Here is a 25820-nt window from a genome sequence, read left to right as displayed (position 1 = left end):
CTGATAATTTTAGAGGTTTCTAATGTGATGTCATAAATAAACACATTTTTTTTTGCACTTACATTGCAAATGCTGGCTGAACCCTACGAGATAGATCAAAATAATGTACTACAGTATTGTGCACCTTAAAAAGGTCTACAAAAAAGTCTGCGATAATATATGTCTATCTCTTAGGGATAACCCACAATAACCATTTTTTATCCTTTACTTTTTACAAGAAATAATGGCCTCTTTACGAAGCGATTTTAAGCAATACAGCATTAATCCTTATCCAATTAAGTACCTAAAATACATTGTGCATTTAATATAGATCAATATGGCCCTTTACAGCATGTAATTTAAATGAATATTTTCGAAGATATTCCAGATTTAAAATGCAGGGACATAGCGGTTGCGGCGATATATATAGATATTCTGTAGTATATTTAGTATCAGCGTTGCACCCGTGCGAAGCCGGGGAGGGTCGCTAGTATTGTATCTAGCTCCGCTGGTCCATTCGGAGCGATGTGCGTCCATCAGACAACGGAGGCCGGCACTGTGTGTCCGTCCAGGAATGAAGCACCTGTAGGCGGCCAGGTTGACGCAGGAGATGCCCAGGTTGTAGCGGGCCCGGATGAAGCCCGGGGACAGCCGCAGGGCGTGGTGGTACGCCTCCACCGCCTCCTCCGAGCGGTTGCCGTTGGCCAGCGTCGCCCCCAGCCGGTTCCACAGCCTGAAGTCCTGCGCACCAGCCGACTGCCTGTGCTCACTGTCTGTTCACGTCACGTTCCGTGAGCTCCACCAACAGGGACCACTTCCAACAACACTTGTTTGTATCAGCCCGCCCGGTGGAATCACACTGCCAAAAATACACTCTCTACCCTTAGTTCTAGTTGTTTAGTTAACACGGCCTTAAACTAGGGGTGAGCCGATGCCGATTGCCGATTATTAAAATCGACCAATTTTGGTCATTTTGTCATTTGCATGATCGGCTTCATGCATGCCGATCCTTTTTGCTGATTACCGCTTTCTGAAGACAAAAAAAATATCTACGTAACACAAAAGCGCCGACATATTTTTTGCTTTAGAACTGTTGCTTGACGTTTTTAAGTAACATTTACGTTACTTACATGTTTTAATCTTTTCTGCAGAAAAAAAATTAAGTAAAGTTATTCTTAAAAAATAAATATATTCATGAAAAGTACGTTTGTTAAAAACGAGTAAACAAAAGCACACCAAACTATTTAATATGTCATGCATAGTGGCCTGTTCTTTCACGATCGCGATTAAACGACAATAAACGCGAAATCACCGTAAAATACCGTTTTTACGCGAAATCGCCATAACACAGCGTTTTTACACGAAATTTAGTATTAAAACAGTGTTTTTACGCGAAATTTAAATACTGGGTAAAAGACTTGTATCGTCACTGGTAAACAAACACCGCAACATGGCCGCCACTGAACATTAGTCATAAATGCACTAAAGCAAACAAAAGCTTGCACACGCTCACGTTATAATGTTAAACTCAAAAATATACTGTAAAAATACGCAAAACTACGGCGTTTATTTTCCTTTCCGACATAATGTTTGGATAGATAAGACAAACAGGCGAAGTTTTAATGCATACGCACACCACTCGGGGCACTGACGTCAGCTTGGAACAGCGACACCGGATAAATACAAAAGCAAGCAGATGATTGGGCGAACGGTGGCGAACGGTGTTTGGAACAGCCATACGTGAGTGGCCATACCACGACAGCCGGGGGCGCTGGCATATAGTTGGAACAGCGTCGTAATATCAAGCAGAAAGCATTTTAAATCACGCCAAAAAGCGGAAAAATGTAAACAAACATTCATTTTCGAATGGTGTGACGATGATGACTACCGTTGTAGGTGATGACTGATGAGGGAAAAGCAAGATGCAACCTTTGCAAAGCCGAAATTTCACGTGGTGGAAATTTGACACGTGGCTTCAACACCACAAATTTGTCGATATATATAGTGCACATAATTTTTTTTTTTACCAACAGTGATCACGTTTGTATATTTATGCAATACTTTTCAAGTAATTTGGAGCATATTTTACAACCAACTTAAAAAAGCACTAATCGGTCAAAATAATCGGCATGATCGGTACCACATTTCTGGCATCGGCATGATCGGCAAATGTGGTGATCGGCTCACCCCTACTTTAAACATTAAGTAATACAAACATGCTGCAAATACGTAGACAATTCCAAGTTACTATGTATGTCTGCTGGTTATACATCAGAAAAATTCGTTGTTTCATTTCGTGATAGGTTGCCATTCAAAACCATTTCTACGACTGGCACACAGTTCATGTGAAGGAATCAAAAAGTCTATGTGAGACACTCAACAAAGAAATTAATTATCAAGTCTGTGAGACTCTGTTGTCGCATCTCTCAGATGAGACCAGGAAGTGGACTGGGACGTAGTCTCTGGAGTCCATTCCGGGAGTCACTCCTGTCAGCACTGAAGGTGTAACTGAGCAACATACTTTGCAACAAGTTCAGCAAAATTTTATGCTTAATACTGGAACAGTTAAGATATTCAAAATTTCTTTGCAAAGGCCAACCTAACAATATGATAGTTTCTAGAATTTTACTATAAAAATTTTGTGTAAGAGATCAAAATTTTGCAGCCCTCCCACTAGAAGGCATTGTAAATAAATGAACAAATTTTTAATTGCATTTCGAAGTGCCGTGTTGACAATAACTATCAGTGAAGTCGAATGAAATACCAATTTTTTTTTTACAAGCAACGTTCCTCTCTAATTTTGTTGGAAAAATTAATTTAAACTTACCCTGTAGAATGAAAGCGGATTATCCTGAATTTGCAGCTGCTGCTTTAAAGTTACATAATACGGATACCTGCAACTAATGTGGTCTCAGAAAGATATTATTCGAAGTATTCGGTCTTTGCAAGTGACAGAAGATGACCTCTGAAACCAGAGAATGCTGAACTGCTGATAATGGTGGCTTTCTCCTGAACTAAATGATACTGCACACAAAGAACTAAAGTTTAACTGTACTTTCAATTTTCATTTACCAGTCTTTCTCAGAACTCAGGAACATTTACAGAAGCATACTGAATGTGTCAGTTGTTGTTTAATCTTATCAACATAGTATTGTTGTGCATATTTTCAGTGTCCGAACACAAATTGTTTAAGCTTTCGATCAGCAAAGTTGTGCTTGGCGTGTACAGGTTATCACATGTGTTTTAATTTTTTATGGCAAAAAAGACGAAATCCCCAATTCATTATGACGGAAAGTGCTCTTTTATAACACCATAATCTTGGCTCTAGCGATGGATGTTGGATGAGCAGGAGCAAGCTTACAGTGCCTATGAGAAGGAAGCTGTTGCTTGCACATGTGGGATGGAAAGGTTTGCCTGCTACATGAAGCACACTGAGTTACATCTTCTGATGGACAACCAGGCCCTTACCTGATTGTTCTCTTCAACCGAAGCAGTTGGGAAAGATAGGCTGCAGGATCATGCATCTACTCAGGTTCAGATTCAAAATTGCCCATGTAAGTGGAAGTGAAAATTGTGTGGCGGATGCGCTTTCTCACGTGGATGACCCAGGAGAATTTGAGGTCTCGGAAGGGAAAAGCAGGAAGCATGTGCCGCCATTCAACAAATTCCAGAATTGTTCACAAACATTGATCAATGGCAACACGAAGATCCTGAGGAGGCAACAATACATTATCAGATTGAGGTTGGTGGGTGCAAAAACTTTGTATTAGTGAAGAATGTCATCTACCACAGAAATGAGATGGAAAACAAATTTGTCTGTGTTCCGAAGGCAGTGAGAGCCATTGTTTAGCGTAATTTCCATGGGGGATATGGGCTGCAAGAAAACCAAACAAAATATCAGAAAAGAATTTTACTGGCCGGGAATGCATCAGGAAATCCAAGAACATGTGAAGAAATATAGGGAATGTCAATTAGCATAAAAACTTCACAACTCCAAAGTACAGATGTACTAGGTCCAAACATCGGAAATAGAGCTGGGCCGATCACCTATTTTGCCGATCATGCCGATGCCGATCATCTGCTGCCGATCTTGCCGATCTTCTGAGCCGATTAGAGCCTTTCAAGTACCTCTGATTACACGTTGCTTTTGACGGATCACTATAAACGGTGAAATATTCCCAGACAAAACTACTTTTCATTGACATGATAACTTAAAAATCACGACATCATAAATTTCACGGACTAGCGATTATACAGGTAAGCCCGGAAGGTCTTGTCAAGCTTCTCAGACACCAGCGTGCAGCTGGGTTAAGGCCAAGGTCATGTGACGTAACATCTCCCGAGGCTTACTGCACCTTGGCAGCACATGGATAAAAATAGTAAACTCCCCATTATTAGTGTTCATTGGGACCCGCCGATGCCCGGATAATTGAAATTCTGTAAAATAAATAAATAAATAAATAAATAAACCCGGATAATCGGTTAACGGTAAGGGCCGCCTTCGAATTGTTGTCTCGGCTTAAAAAAATACGGCACTGCCTAGCCAATAGTTCACGGTCATTTACAACAGCCGAAGAGAGAAAGATAAGATCGTACTGACCTTGTACACATAAATTTTGGGTAGCTCCCCACCCCCCTCCACCCCTTCGACCAGCCGAATGCCAGCCAGACACGTCACTCGCCAGGCGCCTGCCGTGCGTGGGCGGGCAGAAAGTAACACAGCAGCACGTGAAACAACATTCAAACAAACGAGAGACGGGAAGCAGAAGTCAGGACATCCCCCTCAAGTTTAAAGAGTGACAAATGTGACAGCTGAAAGGGAGGGGGGGGGGGGGGGGGGGGGCGACACAAAGGGTCGGTACAAACAGCGTTGCAGAGTTGGGTGGCTCACGCGATGGCTTGTAGTGTTTGCCGGCCGCCGGCCCGCGTGACGTTAATTTTAAGCGCTGACAACTTTAGCTTCTCTTTTTTTCTGCACTTTTAAATCGTCCCGGATTATCCGATTTCCGTATTAGCGCGTCACGGATTAACGAGGATCTACTGTGGGAAACAAAACTCTTCATCAACCAGGTTTTTATACAAAAGAAAGTTAAGCTCTATTTCCCGCTAAACAGGATAAGAATATTAATTTCGCTAAACAAAACTTTCAATAGGCCATATTTAGCGATAAAAAACTAAATAGATGAATTCCCGAAGAGTAGTTGTTTACTAACCACGAGACTACTAGCGCCATTAATCCGTTCGAATTCCGTCGCGCGACGCGCGTCACTTTAATCTCTGGCGTCACATAACCAACCTAAACAACAGTCGCCATTCGCCATTCCGGTAATATTAACCGTAAATGGTAAACAAATACATAGTTTTAGGTTCGTAAATGATAAATAACTTTGCAAATAGTATAATGGAAAATTATTTTACCGAAAGTACCGTAAATATACGTGAAAATTGATACTTAGGTAAGTAACTGTTCAATGTTTATAAAACTTACGGTATTTGTTTACTTTATTGGTATATTTTTTTCGTGTGTGGTTAGTTTTAAATTATTAAATCATACTATTTTTGATGAATAATGAAATTTTCTTCCCGAAAAGTAACGTAAACAAACATGGAAAGTTGTTAGGTATAGGTAATTATTCAATGTTATAAGTTTGCAGTAGGAGACCAATGATCGGCTAAAATAATCGGCTACGTTTTGCCGATCATTATGATCGGCAAAATTAACAAAATCGGCCGATTATTACGATCGGGGATCGGCATCGGCCCAGCTCTAATCGGAAAGAATCTGGGAAAGAGTATGCAGGCCTCTCCGTTCAAGTAAGGGACATAATCATATTCTGATTCTAGTTGATGGGTTCTCTAGATTTATGGTTTTAGTGCCCATGTGGAATATGAAAGCTTCTTTGATTTGTACCAAACTGGATTACGAAATGTGGAAAATCTTTGATAGCCCTGAGAAGTTTGATTTCAGATAAAGCCACATACTTTACCTCCAAAAACCCAACCTCAATTAGCGGATAAATAAATCTGTCAAAGCAGCGCTTGCATTTTTCCATCATCACAAGCAGAGGTCTTGGGGTACTGAGTTATCAGCTTTAAATGTAGCCTTAATTGGTAAATTGCCCAGCATGGTTCTTTTTGGGAGGGAGTTGCCTCACTTATTGTTGAGTTTATGGGAGATTTTGCCATCCTGTTTTGAGGGCTCAGGCAAACAGTTAGAACAGGTTTGGAGATAAGTTCAGCAATCTCTAGAAAAAACTGAAAGGGTTATGAGTAAAAGGTAAAAAGGTAACAAGGTTCGGGTGGAATGTCAATTTGCGGTTGGGGATTTAGTGGAGTGCCGTACTGTAACCCAAAGTTGAAAGGTTGCTTACATTTCTAGCAAACTAAGTCTAGCCTATGATGGACCGGACCGTTTAGAGTGCACTCTTTTCTGACACCAGTAATGGTGAACGTGGTGGATCCTGAAAAGAAACAAGTTAGGAAAGCTTATCTTTCAGCTGTTAAAAAAATTAACTTCATCTTAAGAAAGGGAATAGAAGTTGGTCAGCTCCTTACTGAAAGTTGTTGCCTCACCACATTTTTGATGTTGTCGTACGGATGTGTTTTCTGGTGGTATTCCACCATTATGCAATGGTTTATGTGGCAGCACTTTTGTGGGTTTCTCTACTTGGCATCTGTGCTACTAAATGTTTGCTTCCTGCTACGCTGTGCCAGGGGGTCAGAAGGTCGGTGTAGAGGTGTAGCCGAGTGGAGCGCCACGGTCAAGGAGTTAATAGGTAGGTAATTTTTTGAGCCTAGTATCAATTAGTATTCATTGGTTGTTGTGTTTTTGATTTTTGCTAGTTCTGACCTCACTTGCTGTTGGAGCTTCCCCGACACCAATAGGAAAGTTTCCCTGGCTGCATGTAAGATGTGTAAGATGAATTAAGTTGTACTTACAGCTTCTCAGCCACCCTCCAACCATATTACCTCGCGGATAGGAAATTCATCATCTCCAACTAACACTCGTGAAAGCTGTACAAGTGCTGAAGATAACACAGTTGGGCAACAGGCCGTATGGCAGTGGTCCATTTCACAGGCAATATGTTGCACCCTAAGTTGAGAATACATGTTTTCTTGCTGGCATTTATGAAAAGGTTTTGCTGCATACCTTTTGCCCAAACAATGCTTAATGCAGAGATATCTTTGTTTGTAGTACGAGGCAGTATATATTACTCAGCCCGAGTAACTCTAGAAACTCCACATATTCAACCCCTCTTTAAGTCCTGTGCGCTGGTGACTTCATTATGCTCACAAACCGCTCATTTGCTTTACCTCAGCCAACTTACAGCGACCTGTACACATCAGAGAGCACTTAAAACACCGACTGGAATGCCTTTCTCAGCAGTTTTGTCACGAAATGTTGAAGTAGAAAGCATTGGAAATCTCACACCAAAAACAATGTTTGGATACAGGTTGCATCACTAAAACCCGAGATAGAGGTGATGATTGTGTACGATGCCACCGACGAGAGGGAAGGAGAACCATAAACACTGCTGCATAGCCACACGCACCGCCTTCCCCCTCTTCCTTCTCAGTCTACGGCTGGGTTATTTTTATATTTTCTTCTCTTGCAGAGCACCGGCCCGGCAGCCACGTCACGTAAGTCGCTCAACAGGCAGCAGACATCTTAACGGCACAGTTCATGTTTTATACACACTGCTGAGCTATTGTAATTAAACTATTTATACTAACTCGTAACATATTTATTAAAAACCAACACAGGCTAGTTATTTTCAACACAAATATTCGACCACACGGTGCAATGTTATTTTTTTTTTTTTACCTAAAATGAAAATATTTTCATAGGGGTTGCAGTACAAATTGGTGGTAAATGTGCAACCCACACACGGGTAAGCACGGTACTTGCAGTAACTCCAACACGTGCTGGCAGACCGGAAGAGTGGGGTACTCACGTCTCGCCTGACTTGCAGGGCCGCGCGGAAGCAGTCCACGGCCTTGTCGTACTCGTTGCTGAGGTTGAAGAGCACGCCCAGGCCGCTCTGCACGTCCGGGTCGATGGTGCCGACGGGGTTCTGCCGCGCCGCGTCCACGAACAAGCCCTGCAGCTCCCTGCACACGTCTCTGAAACGACACCTCAGCGAGCTAGACACAGAGAACAGAGCACGTGATTAGTCTCCTGTCCAGTCGTCACCCGACCCGTGCATTCCCCCTGCTCCCGGAGCCATGCCCCACAGCCCGGGTTCAAGCCGACCACACTTCACCCGGCTGCTCCCGCTAGGATCGGACCCACACCCACCACTTGTGCCGCGCTCTAAGCGTCAATGTTGAGAAGACTTTCAGGCACACACAATAGCAGGAAAACACGTTTCTGTACGGATGTAAGGCCGTCTCCTTTCCCTGTTGTTCAAGCCACCTCCGTCAGACAATCAGTGATGGGTACGTCCCTACTAGAGCTCAGTGGCCAATGTTCTATTTGCAGTGAAAGCAGGGGTGTACTACGAAGTAGAAGATGAAGGGAAGATTGGAAAAGAAATTGAGAGCTGACCTACGGTCTATGACTGACGAAAATATGCTGCAACATTAATGTGGGTCACCATCACCTCATTTTAATAATAACGTTTATAATGATCTATAGACCTAAGGGTCGTTCCATGGAAAATCACCCAATCTCAATTAATTTGCCTCATGTTAACTTCGTTCAAATTTTCTACCTCTTTTTTTCCTAACCACTTCCCCCCAACCCCCCCTCCATCATGCCATAAAACTACAGATTTTTAATTCCACGATGTCCACTCCTACTTACACATTCTAGCAGAAGGACATTTTTAACAGTTCCGTGTCGTCTGGCTCATGCCAAGACGCCGTGAGAACGCCAGTCGAACTCTCGGTGCTCATCTGTGTTTTATGTTTTCTGCAGTCCGCTGAACAATTTGTTATACACAGTGTAGTCAATTAAGGAGACATTTCATTCCCAAAAGACATTCTTCTTCTAACTCTACATAGAGTTACTGGTCGGCTAGCTAACTATAGTCGTGCGTGTGCGTGTGTGTGGTTTTTGTGCTACGCCTCAACACTGCAACCCTGTGTCCTGCTGTGATTCATCGCCGTCTTCTACCCTGTCTTGAGGACATAATCTGAACCCACACAACTGGTAAGTAGAATCAATCTATTTCCATTTAAATTCCACCCCATCCCCCTTTAAAGTAACGACTCTTGTTTGTTTTATTTGTAAATAACACTGCAGTGGGTGCTCTGGCTTACCGATTCTCCTGATTTCGACTGAGTTTTCGAATGGCTTTCCTCCACTGACTCGAGCGGAGCCCCGGAACAAGCTGCCCTGCCTTCTACGCGTATTCCGAGACCACGTGCCTTTCAACAAGAGTCACTTTTAACCTTCAGCACTCAAAATATTTACAACCGGAACCAACTATTTAAAATAAAACTATAATAAAAATCTATTAAAATAATTCAAATTTAAATTTATATGTAAACAGACCCATTAATTAATTTACAATTATTATATATGTATACTTCAGCAATTATAAAGTCTTTGTCGTGAATCTTCAAAGGCTTCCACTAGTAAAAGATATAATCTCAATGTCTTTTTTTTTGTTATTTCTTTAATGCCTTTACACAAGTAGGTTTAAGAAGTAACTAATTTATTTTTTTTGAAGGATTGTAAATGCCCTCTCAACCCCCTGATTTTGTTACAATTATTTTGGTATTTCCAGTATGCATCCAGGTTTAGTATTCAATAATAAATAAATAATAAACAAAAAGGGATGGTTACAACATTATTATACTTGTGTTCTTTTCTCAGAGTATGTCTTGTAGTAATGCATCAACCCATGAGCAAGGCCTTAATTCATTCAACTCTCTCATGTGTGAGGTTAATTGTTATTTGTGGTTTAGTCTTGCAGCAAATGTTTGAATTTACCTATTGATTAATTTTTAACATAATGAGTCAATGTATTTGTTTTTTCTTCTGTACTGTGCTTTCGAATCATTTGCTGTTGTTGCTTGCAAGCCTAGGGTTTTAGTTTTGGTAGGGACATTTGTAATATCTTCCCCTGGGCGTTGCGTCGTACGACAGACTGAGAGGGTGTGGAAGTTAGTTGTAGCTCCATTCTATGTTAAAGACAAGGTTCCACAACATTCACTGCATCTCGGCTCTGAGCTGTTGTACGTCACTGAAGTGTGCCGGAAATTAGGTATTTCGGCACTTTTTTTTATTGTTATTATAATTTTAAATTATTTTTGGGAATTTATTTTCTATATAAATTGGTTACACAAGAGTGATTTACACTTTGTTAGGCTGGTGTACTCTACTTAGTTAAACTTTACTGCAGTGGCCCGAGGCACCTTTTCTCAGGGACCAATCTGATCTTTTGCAAGTCTAAAGACGACATAAGCAGCCAGGATGACATTTGTCCCGCTTGCAGCCATGCCCGGGGCCTGTAACATTATTTCCCTGCATGAATAAATTTGCATACAACATCTCTGGACGAGTTGTTACCACTTCTCAGACCCCAGCTTAGAGCAGATGTTCCCGTCACGCATACGTCTTAGGTTCACTCATAGAAAGTCACGTTAGGACGCGCTTTCCCAGGCGACATAGCAAGTTTTGACCCCCCCTTACCTCATCTCCCCCCTGTGGTTTCTTGGGAACTCCTACCCGGAGCATCGACCTCCAGTGTACCCGCGCAGGGCACATGCTCTCTCCAAGGACATACGCCCTTTTCCAACAGAGCCCTCAGCGAGCTCTAGCGGCGGCAAAAAATCCCTAACCTAGCTCTGTCCGCTGGTTGCGAGTGTGCCCTGTGCACTCTAGCGGACGTTTCTGTGACCCTCCAGGCTGTTTCTCATCTTGGCCACCAGAGCGCACTACTCATCCCTCCCATAAGAGACAGCTTGTCATAATCGACTTTGGAAGCAGTCTCGGTGCAATTGCGACCTTAGTCTGACCACGACCCTGGTGAGCGCGCGGCGAGCGGGCGAGCGCTTTTGCCGTCTGCTTAGCCCCTTCTGGCATCTTTGGGTACTTTCGGTACACCCCCCCCCCCCCAACCTTTTGTTCCAGAGCTGAACACTGTTGTTAATTAACTCTTTCCGCGCGCACCGGCACTTCGGCGCGCGGGTCCTTTTCTGGCTGGTACTACCGTAATCATCGACGCTGGTCTCCGCCAAGAAGAACGCCGTCACTTGTACCATGTAGTCAACAGACTACGATGGATGAACACCCTAATTTAGATGGAATTGTTTAGCCAGCCAGTAGAGTTTCATAGTCAAAGTGTAAGAGAAGTTTTCTTTTTCTGGTTTTATTTAAATTATATTAAATGAAGGAATTCTTTGTAAAAATCGTGTCGCATGTGTTGGGACTCCAATGCGCGACACCACCCTGCATTGGTGAGTGTTTATTTTCGCTTCGCTAGATTCCCCCCACACCCTTTTCAGGCCTTTGGGCCAATGTTTTTCGGGACTGTCTGCAAACAGGTCTTATTCGCAAGAATGGATCTCTGTTGCAGGCAGGGTCCAAGAATCCAAGAGACGGATTCCAGCCCAAGATTCAAGGACCACCGTCCACGTAATAATTTCCAAGCAACAGCGTACGCGTAGCCGGCATCATGAGCCTATTCCCGCGGCAAGACCGCCTACCCAAGCTTCTGATTCTACTGGACTTTTAAAGGCATCGGAAAAGTTTTAAAACGTGCATCGCGGACAGCATGGCAATTTCGGACACTAAATGAAATTATGTACATTTTTTTGTTAATATAAAAGTGCATAAGACAGCAAAAGCTTAAAACAAAACTAGTCTTGTTTTTTTAAATGTTAAAATTTATTATGACATTTTTAATATTGTTATTTAGTATTATGCTTTGTCATAATAATTTGCAGGCCGATCCTAGTTTAACCTAAATTAATGTAATGGTTATTATATGTAACTGCACTACTTAACTTATCTATGTGAATTTTTTTATTTCTCGTCATGATGCTATGGCTCTAGAGTAACGTCATAACTAAAGGTTCTTTTTCTTAATAAACAAAGTATGCCAATAGACATTTTTGCAGTATTTATTTAAAGCAAATAACGATCCTCTTTCCCCCAACTTGTTTTAGGGGGAAATCTAAATTAGTTTGTCTGGCCTCTCGTTGCTCCCTCTGATGTTATTTTTGTGATGTACTCAGCTCTCCTTTTGCTCACACACTTCCGTTGCTTTTACAGCCACTTGGGCATTTATTTTGTTAGTAGCACGAGAGTCAGTTACAGAACACAGTACAGCCCTCATAACTGATGTAGCACGAGTCAATCTCTGTAATGGACACCACATCTCCTGCGACTAGTTCCCTGCAGGTGTGTGCTCGATCCATCATCCAAAGATACGAGGACATTAAAAAAAAATAATGACCTGCAGTGTGTCAGACCAAAAAAACTTCAACAAGAAAAGGAAATATAGGTATATACATAGATATTGCAATAGTACATTAAACTTTGAACAAGTTACGTAAGCATAAAAAAGTCGGTGGTGTCAGCTTCAACCTGAACTGTTGTCAGCAAGGACGGACACAGACAAACACAAGCAAACCAGTAACGGTGGTGCACACAAGCATGCAAGGAACACACAAGAGACTTGAATCGGTCATCGCAAAACCAAACACCCTGGAACCCAAAACAATACGCATTGCACGAGGCACTGGTAAGTCACTGTCATGCAATTTGTTTTAAAACACAGTCACTGCAAAATAAGGTTGAGCAAAGATGCATATTTCATTTCAAAACAAATAGTAGTCAAAACAAATTATTACAAAAAAAATTTTATATCAAATAATATTTTGAATTAAAGTATTTTCTAGTATTCTATAAACTAATATAAGAAATATAACATTACTACAACTAATGAATAGGGACAAGATTGTATGGGGAATTGCAATAAAACTTAAATAACAACAAAATTATGTCTCTACAACATGTAACACCGGAATGAAAGTTAATGCACCACTTGGCACAGAAATGTAACTAAAAACATTCATCAGCAATTTGACAAAACTTAACTAGGATTACAAAATTTTTATCTTTTACTAAAGTAAATTCATTGAATATAATTAATTTTTGTGTTTTTTTTTTTTTTTTTTTTTTAACAAAATGGATTGGGATAAATTAAAGTAACATTGTTTGAACTTGATTCTCTTATTAGTAACTGGTTTTCACATTGAAAATGTTAAAAATTTTATTTTTCGAAGTAGTTCTGTTCTAGACATACTTATTACTAATGATTATTTATGTAAGTGCATAAGGTGTCAATCAAAATTTCAATTATGGTGTAATAAGAACTAAGAAATATTTTAGGTTTATTTTTATTGAATAATATACTATTTTTATGAATAAAGACCATGTATAAAAAAACAATAACACTTAAATCCCTGTTTTAAAAACCAAATTTACCTTGTCCCTATTAATGAAAAAATACAAACGACTGCCATTGTTTCAGCAAGGCTTGGTCTATCTTAAAGACACAAAAATTCATACTTTTTATTCAAAATATACATCCAAGTCACATGAAAAATATGGTGAAAATTTATTGGCATTGGTGGATTCAATGATACCGACTTATTTAACTATATATCTTGAAAAAAAATTTCAGTCGTAAAAAATCAATTTTATAAAGTCGAAGTAGAATATTAAAGAATATTCTATTTGACTACATATTTCAAAGCTTCACATACACTGCTGTACCAATTCACCAAATTTTGCCAATATGGGATATGACGATACAACTCTTACTGATTCACCGATTCCGCATCAATAAAGGAGAAAATAAATTTTGGTTAAAAAGTTTTGTATTAATTTTCTAAACCACCCAAAATAACTCATTCCAAGAAAAGCATGCAATGCAAATGCACATGTATTTTAGTTTATAAACAGAACATTAACTCTCTTTTTTTAGCTCATATTTTAAGCTTGTTTTCATTTGCTTGTTGACAACAAAGTAGTTTCTTATTGAAACATAAATATAGAAATGGAGGCTGGAAAACTTAATTATTTTATATGTAATTATATAAAATAAGATTATTTAACAATAGGTCACTATGAAATATATCGATTCACAAACCACAAAGTTTAAAAAAAATTAATTTAAAATAAGCAAAATTGCAAGACTTTGTACATGTTACAATTCAAGAACGGGAATTCCAATACCATATAACGTGTGTGTCAGCAAAAATTAAAGGTACTAAACATTTATACAGAAATGTGTTTCATGTGGTCGCTTTGCACGGGAAACAGTAAAAGTAATTTATGTTATGTAAAATCGTATATTATTTGGTTATTATTTTTTTATTAAATTTAAAAAACTTTATGTAAGTTAATTTAAAAATGTCTCCGTCACAATATTACGAACATTTATTTACAGTTCAAGCAGTTTGTATTTTCCGTTGTTTGTAGTGGTAGCCATGCTCTAAATATAGCAAGTTTTTGTTCTTATTTAACTTTACGATGCTGGTTATATATTTATTTTTGATGTATTAGATTCACAAACACTATTAAAACAAAGGATGTTTAAGTTTGATATGTATGTCTGGCATTCATAGCTCAGAAACAATGTGAGTTTAAAGTATGCAGTAGTACAAAAAGTCAAAAGTGTCTGTTGGAAATTTAGGTTATGATAGGCACTTTCATTTTTAATAATATCGGCTGAAAATTAACAAGCGTGTAGTGAATCAGCAGAAACACTGATTCAACTAAATATCAGCAAAATCGGCTTCTGCCAATTCGTATCGGCACAGCTCTAGTCACATATACCCCTACTGCAAAATAATTCTCCTTCTATACTCTAGCTCAGCACGGCACAACACTGGTTAAAACTCTCATATCATCTGTATATTTCCCAGAGATTTTGTGCGAATTGGCAGAATCCACAGAACACTATCATTCCTGTGAACTGACTCAATTTACCTCCTTTTGCAGACAAACACACTGTAAGGTTTTCTCTCACAATGTGATAAAAACACGGGGAGCCGAATAGCTACACAATGTTTACAGGTTTACACATGTTATATTTTACTTCGAAAGAACCTTGGTTCACACGCATGACAAAATCCTGGGGCAATCTGGCTGCCCCTCCTAGCAACACATATTTTAGAAGAAAAAAAATTGTGAGATTGAAGGGAACAAGAATGAAAAGAGGCAGTTGGATTCATTCCAAAGTTGCCATACTTCTCATGATTAAACTACTATCACGGGCCAAATAGTTTACAGTTCATAAATAACACAGTCACACTTGAATCTAAGAACAAGAGAGGCTCATGGCTTGTAAACTGATGCTTCCACGCAAGATCACACGCCTATCCACTGTGCACTCACCTGTTCCCCGCCGGTTAGCTACCACCCATGTGAGTACCAGTATATTCAAGGTCTAATTAAGAAAACTTGTGCCGGAAATTAGGTATTTTGGCACGTTTTTTTTAATTTTATCATAATTTTAAAATTATTTTTAGAAATAAATTTATTTTCCATAAGTCGACTGTACCGCGACTCGCCCCTAGTCGACCTTAGTGCGTGCAAACTCCGACAGAGGGAAGTCTTTTACGACAGTTCACTTCGGGCCGGACGCGAAAGTTGCCGAAGGTTTCCGACGCCCCTCCACCCTCTAGGACGAAGACCTTGTTTTAATTAGCGACGCGGCGCGGATGTGAGAGGACTCTGGCTCTGCACTCTGGAACGACCGCGTCGGTAGTCCGCTGATCGCGTTTCGGGCTCCGTCAAGTTAAATCAAAGCTGACGCCGAGCAACAGTACTAAGATGTAGTCTGATCAGAAAAGGGATGTTTCCCTATTTAAATTTTGTTTTTTTTTTTATTTTAGTCATCTCAGCATAGCCTCTACGTAGTAATGCTATTTTCTCCGCGAACCAAATTTCTTGTCTGGTGCCGCATATTTTTCTTTTCTTTTAACCACGACGTCGGCCGCGCATCGCCCTCCATCTTCCGACCAGGCAACATGGCTGTGCCTAACAACTACTACCCCTGTTTTGGTAAGTTCTCTCTTCGGTCCTTTGAAGTTTGTCTCTCTTGCGGTCGTTTTCTGACCCGATCTTGTTCTGTCTGTGGTGCAGATCTAATTTTTTTTGGTTTGGTCTGTCCACAGACAGGGTCCTAGTCCCCCTCCCAAAGAGAAAGAAACCATCATGGGGAACTAAGGAAGCCCGGCGACCTCCAATTTTGAATGGGTGGTTTCGCCATTGGAAGCCCTCACTCCCGGCCTTTTCGCCATCAGCTACGAACCACCAGAAAATATTCAGCTCGTGAGAGCGAGTGCCAGTGAAAGTTTTTTTTTTTTTTTTTAAATTTCCAAATGTTATTTCAGATATCAGATTCTAACGAGTTTAACAGTTTTGGTCTCTTCAGCCATCTCGAAATTGTATATGCGAAATGGTTATAATTAACCAATGATAAGCTAATATGGTGATTACAGATTATTGTAAAATGTTAAAACTTTAAGGTTTATTTAAGAATGATGTGTTGGAAAAATAATTTTCTATTCGCGGCCCGAGTCGGCAAACGATTAGGTAAAATAAGCTCTCTTTAATAATGGTTAAATGATAGAAGTATTTTCTCTTTATAACTTGTAATAGAAAATCTTGAAAACAAACTTTGATCTTAAATAAAGGATGCCTATAAACGTAACTGTTTGTTTTTATTACTTAAGGCAATAACGATCCACACTATGCTCCCAGGTCTTGATAGGGAGTTTACAAATTTTCGTTGGACCCACCCCGTGTCCGCCTCTGATGTTTAAAATTTTGTTCTTAATTATTTTTTTTCTGCCCGCCACTTCCAAGGCCAGTTTTGTCGACATCCTGTCAATATTCATAAATAGTAATAACAAGGACACGAGGGGCGTTTCAAACTAAAAGATTAAAACAAAGATGGCCTCTTTTAGTTATATTTCCTTAGAAGTAAGAACTGAATATTATCAAATGATGCTCTTGATGAAATACAATAAGAAAATGTATTTCCAAAATTTTCATTCAAAATTTTCCTAATAAAAATAAAAAATTTTAAGTGTACAGTAGAATCCCGCCGATGCGACCCCCCTCTCAAAAAACGGTCGTATTAACGGAATGTTAATACGACCGTTTTTTGAGAAACCGTGAAAAATTTGAGCAGAGAAAGTCAAAAATTTGAGTAAAATCGGCTGAAAAACAAGTCTGTTGCACTTTGTTGGGCGCTGTGTGTTCACATTTATCTTAGCGATCGCTGTACTGTAAGCAGGCAGGCATACAAAAGACGGCTAAAAATAGATACCACCCCTCTAGACTGTCCACGCTAGCCAATACCGGTAAACTGCACGCATCACCTGATAACATCTACGCGCACGTCTATTGCCGTCCCGGTCCAGTTTGACGATTGTGACTCGTTTTTGAATTTACACGGACTCGTGGATTCCTGAAAATGAGTGTAAAGCGAGCCAGTTTGTCGCTAATGAAAAATTATGAGATTATCCAGCAAGTGGATAAGAAGACAATTTCCAAGACGAAGATAGCACAGCAATATGGCATTCCGAAGTCTACTCTCTTCACGATTCTTAAAAAGAGAGAAGAAATTATAAAAGCAGTACAGAAGGTAGGCAGCAATTTGCAATTGAAAAATTTGAGGGGCGCGACCTATTAGGTGCTTCAAGTGTGCGTGAGAGATAAGATAAAGAAGGTGAAGAGGGCGAGACCTGCCAGCCAATATATTTGTGGGAGGGGGAGACAGAGAAAAAAGAGAGCAAGCCCTGCAGTAAGCGGAAGTGGTCAAGGTCGACATTTACCGTCACCTTCTCGCTAGCTAACAATGCTGCTGGTCGCCAGCCTCACACACACACGCACGCACACACATACGCGTGCGCGCCGCCGCCAGACAGTGGCGACTGGCGAGTAGATGCGTGAGCAGCCAGCAGTTCCGCTCTCCTTCCCCTCACTTACCCGTCCACACGTGTTTTTTTCTTCTTTTTTTTTTACGCTGTGAAGGGACGTGGAAAAGATAATTGCTTGAGCTGTCAAAATAAACATCGCTGACGGCAAGGGCGGGAGCGCATCCTGTCGGTCTGTCGCTGTGATTATCTACTCCAAAAACATGTCACAGCATTTCAGGATAGCATTGTTCTTATATCTTTCGTTTATAGCCGAATGTTTTCTACCTGATCCACACAAGTTCCTTCGCCACGTTTTGAACGAAAATAACAACCAGCCGGCTAGCATAGCCGAACTAGCGTGACGTGAATTCTCTTGAGTATTAATCGGAACCCATTGTTCGGGGTATGCGAGTCCGAGGTGTAATATGAATTTAAAAAGTTGTCTTTTTTACACCATAGACTATTTGAATGTGAAATCTATGCAAACAAAGGCGATTTTTTAGGTATTTGGATTTGGGGGGGGGGGGGGGGATCGGCCCGAATTCTCTATTGCGACCATTCCGTTTATAAGTCCGTTTTTCCGGAAACTGTGAGGGGTCGCATCAGCGGGATTCTACTGTATATAAAAAAATATTCATTACAATATAAAGTTTTGTGTGAAACTTTTATGCTCTTTAGTTATAACTGGTAACACAGCACGCTAAAACCAGGAGAGTGCTAATAGCAGATATGTATTGGAAAGAGACAGTAAATGTCAGAATGCACATTGCATATTAAGGATGAGACATGTTGTATAACTCTTATGGCCAGTGGCTCCATTACAGTTCAGGTGTGATCATAATTTGGTTTGATCATCGTTCAACCACATTTCCTGTCGCACCATTGTGTTTTGAGTGCTGAGCGAATATCACTGGAAACTTTGACGTGAACTGACAATCGAATTGTTACATAGCAGTAATCGCGGATCGACAGTGCGTGAGCAGACAGACCAGGCATTTTCACGGATTTTATGCAGGTTAATTTAATTAGACGTAAATATAACAGTATTATTTACAAAACTTCCGATCATATAAAATACATGAGACTTGACATGTTGTACCAAAAATTATACTTATCCTAGTGTTACAACTTCCTTTCACGCGAAATACCCATATTTTAAATCTATGAAGCACTTGTTATTTTTGTTTACTGTTTTAATATTTTATTTCATCATGATTATTTTCCATATATAATAGAAGCGTTCATTTAGTAAAAATTTACTCATATTTCCGACTACTTTGTTTCTTATTAACTTTTAAATACCAGTATGTGTTTTCAGTCATCATTAAAATTCAAAAGATAAAGCAGTGACTACATGTGCTGCTATCTTGTGGCAATCGCTTGAACCATCTGCCTGCCGTGTAACAATCGACTGTAGCGACCTCGTATCGTTCCAGCCCACCAATGGAAATGCACCTAACATTTCTCTGACACTGCTGCTGCCTGTTGCAGCAGATTGGAAACGTACGGACCATAGCTCAAGCGATCGAAGAATGTGTAGTCCCGGTATGAGTTGGCGCAATGTTCAGAGGAATCATGGTTGGACCACTCCTGGGCTGAGATCAGTGGATCACGGATCGGAGAGCAGAATGGTGCAAATGGTCATCAGAGTGATGATCATATAACCAAGCATACCCTCTTTTATCGCATAATCATCACATGCGCATAATCATAGCACCCATATTTTAGGACGTCAAAATTTGGATAAAAAAACCTCTTGTGTAAACATTGCATGATGTTTACGGTCCCGCTATTAGATTCCGAGCGCTTTGTGTAGGGATTTTTTCCATAATAAACTATATATTTTAAAGTAGAAATCTAATATTTATTCGGACATTACCACTTACTTATTTAATTAACGTAAATACGAAGTTGTATGATGTGTAAATTTTCTTTTCAGGACTTTTTAAACATTATAACCTTAATCTGTTCATCTGCGTCGCCACGGTGTACCGCTTATAAAACTGTAGCCAGCGCTAGTTGGCATCAATCATGTTTGGTTATGTTGCTTCCCATATACAGTCTGCTCACGTAGTCAAATTATTGATATCGACCGAGTGCATGCAACGCGCGCTCTCTGTCGAGTGCAGAGTCAACTAAATTTGATGGCCCGCACTCTTTCGTGGTAAGTGTGTACTACGACGATAGTTATTCGTTAGTTCTGGCTCGCATTCGTGTCACAGATTATGATTTTCTATTCAAAGTTGAAGAAAGGTTTTTGTTGTATAACTTATTTATTTAAATTGTTTGGCGTGCTTTCGTATACTATACTTTTTAAATAAATGTACTTTCCATGAATGGGTTTTGTTTTTATTAATAACTTTACCAAACAAAAAAAATTTTTCTCATAAAAGTCTCACCCCTACTTTTCAAACTTGATTTTAGTATAAAATGTGCGCGGAATATGCGATGAAACACGATAGCTCACACGAGGCAAGGCAGTAAGTACAGCACTGACATGCACCTCCGTCGACCTCCCGCCTCGTACGGACACGGAGACCCCACATCCTCCGATCACGCCCGCGGCAGTCCCTGGACGCTACCCTCCCACCTGCTGTCTGTCCACCACAACATCCTCGTCCGCTTATCACACATGTACTTCGTACCTCATTGATACTTCCACTTCTCCTCAAACATGCTTGGTAACTGAGATTACTTTAATGGGATGCTAAATTAAATTTTACAATACATTAAAATTCCTTTTTTTTTAAATATTATTTTATTTACAAGCCCCTACAAAAATTTTACTTAAAATTAAAAATACCAAAATATGCATGGAACAGCACTCTGCAGTAGTGTTGGGCCGATTCCTAAAATATACAGATTCTGATTCCATTTTCGAATCTTAAATTAAAGGGTCGATTCTTCGAATCCGATTCCGATTCCTTAATTTTTATCTGACAATGTTCAACAGAGTAATACACTAAGAAAAAAAAAAGGTTGTTTATGATTTTAAAATGTAATTGCGTTGTTTCATTTTCTGTGCAGAAATTAACAATATATACAGCTTATATAATGTTAAAAAGTATGTTCATTACCATCAAGTTACGCTACCTTGAATTTCTAGCACAATTTGGCCTTTTAACCTTGCATATTGTTAGACGAAACACGTGTTCAAACACTATAGCCCGTCCCACTCTTAGATTGCAGTACACGGCTTATGGCGCGCGCTGTTGCCAAATCTCTAACACATTACGAATTTCAGGAGATGCATGTATTTGTAATTTGGATCGAACAAGAAGCATTTTAAGAAATCATATCGTAATTTATAATATTTTGTACTATTACACACATAAATTTGTAATAATGCCACTTTTATGTAAATTTCAAATAAAAACTACCTATTGTAGACGAAAATTTCTTATAGTTTTCTTTTCTGTTCTAAAAATCCCATATATATATATCACATTTTCATGGGCCCGATAAATGCCGTATTTTTGGACAAGTCATGTCCAAAATGATAAATAAAATACAGTAATGGAAATTCTCGGTCGAGTAAGTTATGGGAAAAATCCGAACAATTGGTTCGAAATGGGGAAGATTTTTGAAAAACAGAAAAATCGCAACAACTCCCATAATATGAATAATATGGAATCCGTTTTAACGTATGATAACTCGGATTACCTAATGCCGAAAAATGTTTTCTAAATACATTTTTGATACGACCAGCCATAACTGCATGGGTTCGAAAAAAATTTTCACCGGACAAAAAAACGTAACTGCCTTAGTAGACACCTTATCAAATCTGTTTAAATTGTTTGTAATAATATCATAGTTATTTTCCAAAACTTTGTCTAAAACAATGTTTGATAAGATGCTTGGTGTTGAGAAGGATAGAAAAGTAATTCAAAATTTTGTACCATGATCGCTATTGAATTCCTTCGTATTTATTTCATACATTTTACATATTATGTTCAAGAATCGATTAAAATATTTTTGTTGACTAAGGAAGCCATGTATTTGAAAATTGCTTGTAGGACAGAACCCCACTTATCTAAACACACGACCCTGTTTCCTCTTACGACTGCAGCGCGCGCTCTTGTACTGATAAGACACATCTTTAACAGCTATTTCCACGGAAACTGTAGAAGCAATTGAGATGGGGCTGCTTTTAAAAACTAATTCAATTAATTGTGAACATTTTTCTCGCGTCCCCCATCTATCTTTAATAGAAAATTTTTTTTCCGCGGGTCAACTTTTTGATGTTTCAGTTTGTGAGAAAATGCATTTCAATATATTAAAAAAATTATTTAAGTGAAACCTGTACAGTTTTTGTCTTAACATTTGTTCGGTGGCGTCCTAAGGCATTAATTTACTAATAAAAAAAATCTGAATGAAATACACATGTAGGTTTTCTTTTTTTGATGTGAAACATATCGGAATACTTCAAAACAGTTCGCAGCGAATAAGTTATGTTTTTTAATTTTTTCGGACACTTAAAATATTGTTAAGTATTCAAAATAAGCATTGCCTGATGCGTATTTTGATTCTATACAATATGAAAAAAAGCTTGGTCCAAAAATTAAAATTTTAAATTTCGTTTGATATTTGGCAACAACGCACGAAGAAACAAGGACAGTGCTAACGGCAATCGGCGTGTGTTAGAGAGAGAAAGAATGCGCCCATTTACTTCCACACTGCAATCTAAGAGTGGGATGCTCTATACCAATAATCAAAGATGTCTTATGACGTAAATTGTAAATAATGTTATAACTTAACCAACTTTAGATACCTTACATTATCAACTCAATTAATTAATTGTAAAAAAAGAGCTTTGTATAGTTAAGTTAAGAATTTTATTTTCAAGCACAACTAAATAATGATCCAAATAAAATGACAATATAACCTCGTTTATACATATTTCAAGGGACCAGGGCGAAAAAAAATAAAGAGGGAAATTTAAAAATAAAACTTTTATCATCTTATTATGATGGAAATAACAAGAAACAAATATGCACCACACTAAAATAAAATGTCAGAGATTCTTTCGTTTTAATATATTACCTAGATCTTAATTATCTCACTTGGTGAAATGAATAAATCCATCCAGTCTTGCAGTTCTTTACAATCGTAAAGAGAAAATATATTTTCGGTTCTTGAGTAAGAAAGTTCTGTGCATGTTTTAACATCTCAAAATTTCCAGATTTTCTTACACAAAATATTTAAACTCTTCAAATAATCGCGTGTTAACATTTAATTCATTTCAGAAATTGATCGGAAACAATTCTGTTTAACTAACACAACTACTTTCAAAAGATTGTTTATGTTTGGTAATAAAAATTTACGAACGTTTCAGCAGCAATGTTTGGAAATTCAGATTAGCCAACTGCCTTTCCAAAATATATTGAATGTAAAACGAGCATCGCTGAACATGCACAAGAACGCCGATTTACAGCAATTTGGTTATGTTGCTTTTAAACTTATTTTAATATGGTCACAGTAATCCACTGTGAATTTGGGTGAAATCTCATTCAAAAATTATTTCATTTTAATTCTTTAAAGTTTAAAGTGCAGAGATGTGAAACATCTTAATTTTCACGTTCACGTCACCAAAGATTTTGTTCATGGCCGTATTGTTTACCATGGCAGGTAGCACAAAAAAAATTAGGTTGTTTACAATGGCAAATGTAGCTGCCATGATCAAATAGTTAACGTTTACATTATTTTACTTGCCGTTTACATTTACATAATTTTCTTTAAACATTTATGGTTTTGTCTATTTTTGAAGGTTTACTATTAAATGCAGTGCTGCTGCAGCGTAATTTCGGAAAAATTCTTTTGCTTTAAGCGGGAAAGTAGATACTGCATTTGTACTGTAGGGAAAATGGCAGTGCAAGTAATTAAATACGTTAATCACCGTTTATCGTAAATCAGTTCCGTAAAAAAAGATTGTATTATGTAGTTTAAAAATTATATTTGCATGCATTTCATATTTTATTACTATGTGTAGGAGATGTATTTTTTAAACTTAAAAACAATGCAGGAATCGGTCATGGTCGATTCCAAATCCATTGTATTCTGAATCCCACGATTATACTGGAATCGGTGGAACCGACCGATTCCGGAATCGGAATCGACCCATCACTACTCTGCAGCATACTGATTGTACATGCCTCGTAACTGTACATGCATAATTTCAAAGCCTCTACAAAAATTTACACAAAACTAAGATTAAGATGGTGGTGCAGCCAACCAATGTCTTTCAGTTACCATGTTTTTTTGCAGTGAAACATAAAGTAAAATTTAAAAAATTTAGAATTATTTTTTTTTTGTGTTGTCAGACACAACCCCAGTAGTGATGGGTCAATTCCTGTTTTTTCCCGGTTCTCGGTTCGGTACCGGTTCTTAAAAATCGGTTCTCGGTTCAAAAAAAGCACTGTTTCAAGCTACAGTAAACACACCAACCTATTAAAAATGTAACATGTATTAATAAAAAATTAAATTCGAAATAATATAGAGAACACTTAATAAAACTAAAATTTACTATATCTAGTAATTACTCAAGAAATCTACATACACCCTACGTTAAAACATAGGAATAAAAAGAAAATGTTACAATAATGGAAATAAATACAATGATGGTAAACTTTCAAAGAATTAGAATATTAAACTGCCCATTAAACTTATTGCCTACATTGAATTCAGTTTGTTTGCACAGTCAACAGTAAATTACTGCCACACTTCTGATGCCATTTCTTACACAATTTGCTCTATTTGGCCAGAATAATTATACTTTACAAGTGCCAACAAGCACTTCGTTTGACCAGCCAATAGTAAAATACATCTACACATCCATACACCACTTTACTTAATTAAAAAAAAAAAAAAACCTTCCCCCTTCAAAGCAATCCCGTTCACCTAAAAGAGAAAGATACTAGCTATTACGCTAGATGGCTGCAGATGCAGTGAACTTACAGTCCAAAGCACTGCACAAAAATCATAAAATTTTAGAATGCCGAAAATTATTACAGAAAATTTTAAATCAATCATTAATTCTATTAAACAAATATTCTGTGGAATTTTGCACTTTTAATTGTTCACACTTACTTACGTATCAACGACTCAATTGACTACCTATTTTTTAAAAACAAATTGAAACAAACATGGTGTCTTTCTGTTCTCACATCTCTGCTGAGGCACGTTATAGAGTTGCACACATCTATGAACTACATACATCTATGGCACCTTCAACTGTTATGTTTTGATTGTATAACTTACTTTGTTTACAGATGTGACGAGAACATTAAATATTTGCACGTGTAATTTATTTTATAGTTAGAGAATAGAGATGAATATTATTCCACAGAAGTCCAAAAAAATAATTCATATGTGAATTTAATGTGAGTTGATCCATTTCATGCTGCAGTTAAGTTGTAGTGAAGGACTATTTTCGTAAAGGGATTTGCTATACTGCCGGTACCGGTACCGGCACCGACATTTTAGCTGCGGTTCTCGGTGCCGGTTAAAATGCTGAGAACCGTAGGAACCGAGAACCGAGAACGGTACCGACCCATTCCTAAACCCCAGCAAGACCACACCCGCTCGGACGAAGACACACACACAGAGAGAGCCAGCCGTGCGCGCGGTACCTGGAGAAGTACGTGGCCAGCACGCTGGGCACGGTGTGGTCCTTCACGCGCAGATGCTCCGGGACCAGGCCGGAGTACCGCGGGTTCTGCTGCAGCCACGACTGCGAACAACATTCCCCGCTCGCTCCCAACCATCTGTCCCTGCTTCGCACACGTTCAACACAGACACTTGCCCACTTTGTTTGTGTGTGTGTGCGAGGCTGGCTCTACCAAGAAGCTTATCCACAGCAAGGATTTACACTGTCGAACCTTCACTACTGACTTATTTTGCTTTCAGCCATTATACCTATAAAATGTTTTAAAATAACTACGTAGCAA

The 25820-nt window shown here is 38.8% G+C and overlaps 1 protein-coding gene across 2 annotated transcripts in view; it reads right to left on the bottom strand.

Moving 5' to 3' along the window:
- LOC134539947 (peroxisomal targeting signal 1 receptor) overlaps nucleotides 1-25820 on the bottom strand; it is an 82272-nt gene that overhangs the window by 6087 nt on the left and 50365 nt on the right. The window contains exons 10-12 of one of the 2 annotated variants that reach the window (XM_063382329.1): nucleotides 25503-25603; nucleotides 7935-8124; nucleotides 563-720 (exon numbers count right to left, since the gene is read on the bottom strand). In XM_063382329.1, coding sequence (XP_063238399.1) covers nucleotides 563-720; nucleotides 7935-8124; nucleotides 25503-25603 — 449 coding nt within the window. The remainder of the gene's footprint in view (nucleotides 1-562; nucleotides 721-7934; nucleotides 8125-25502; nucleotides 25604-25820) is intronic. The other variant, XM_063382330.1, reaches the window with a different exon arrangement.

Source organism: Bacillus rossius, chromosome 16 (assembly GCF_032445375.1).
Source record: "Bacillus rossius redtenbacheri isolate Brsri chromosome 16, Brsri_v3, whole genome shotgun sequence".
NCBI lineage: Eukaryota > Metazoa > Arthropoda > Insecta > Phasmatodea > Bacillidae > Bacillus > Bacillus rossius.
The sequence above is the reverse complement of the archived record's forward strand: the minus strand, read 5'-3'. Positions and strand labels throughout refer to the sequence as shown.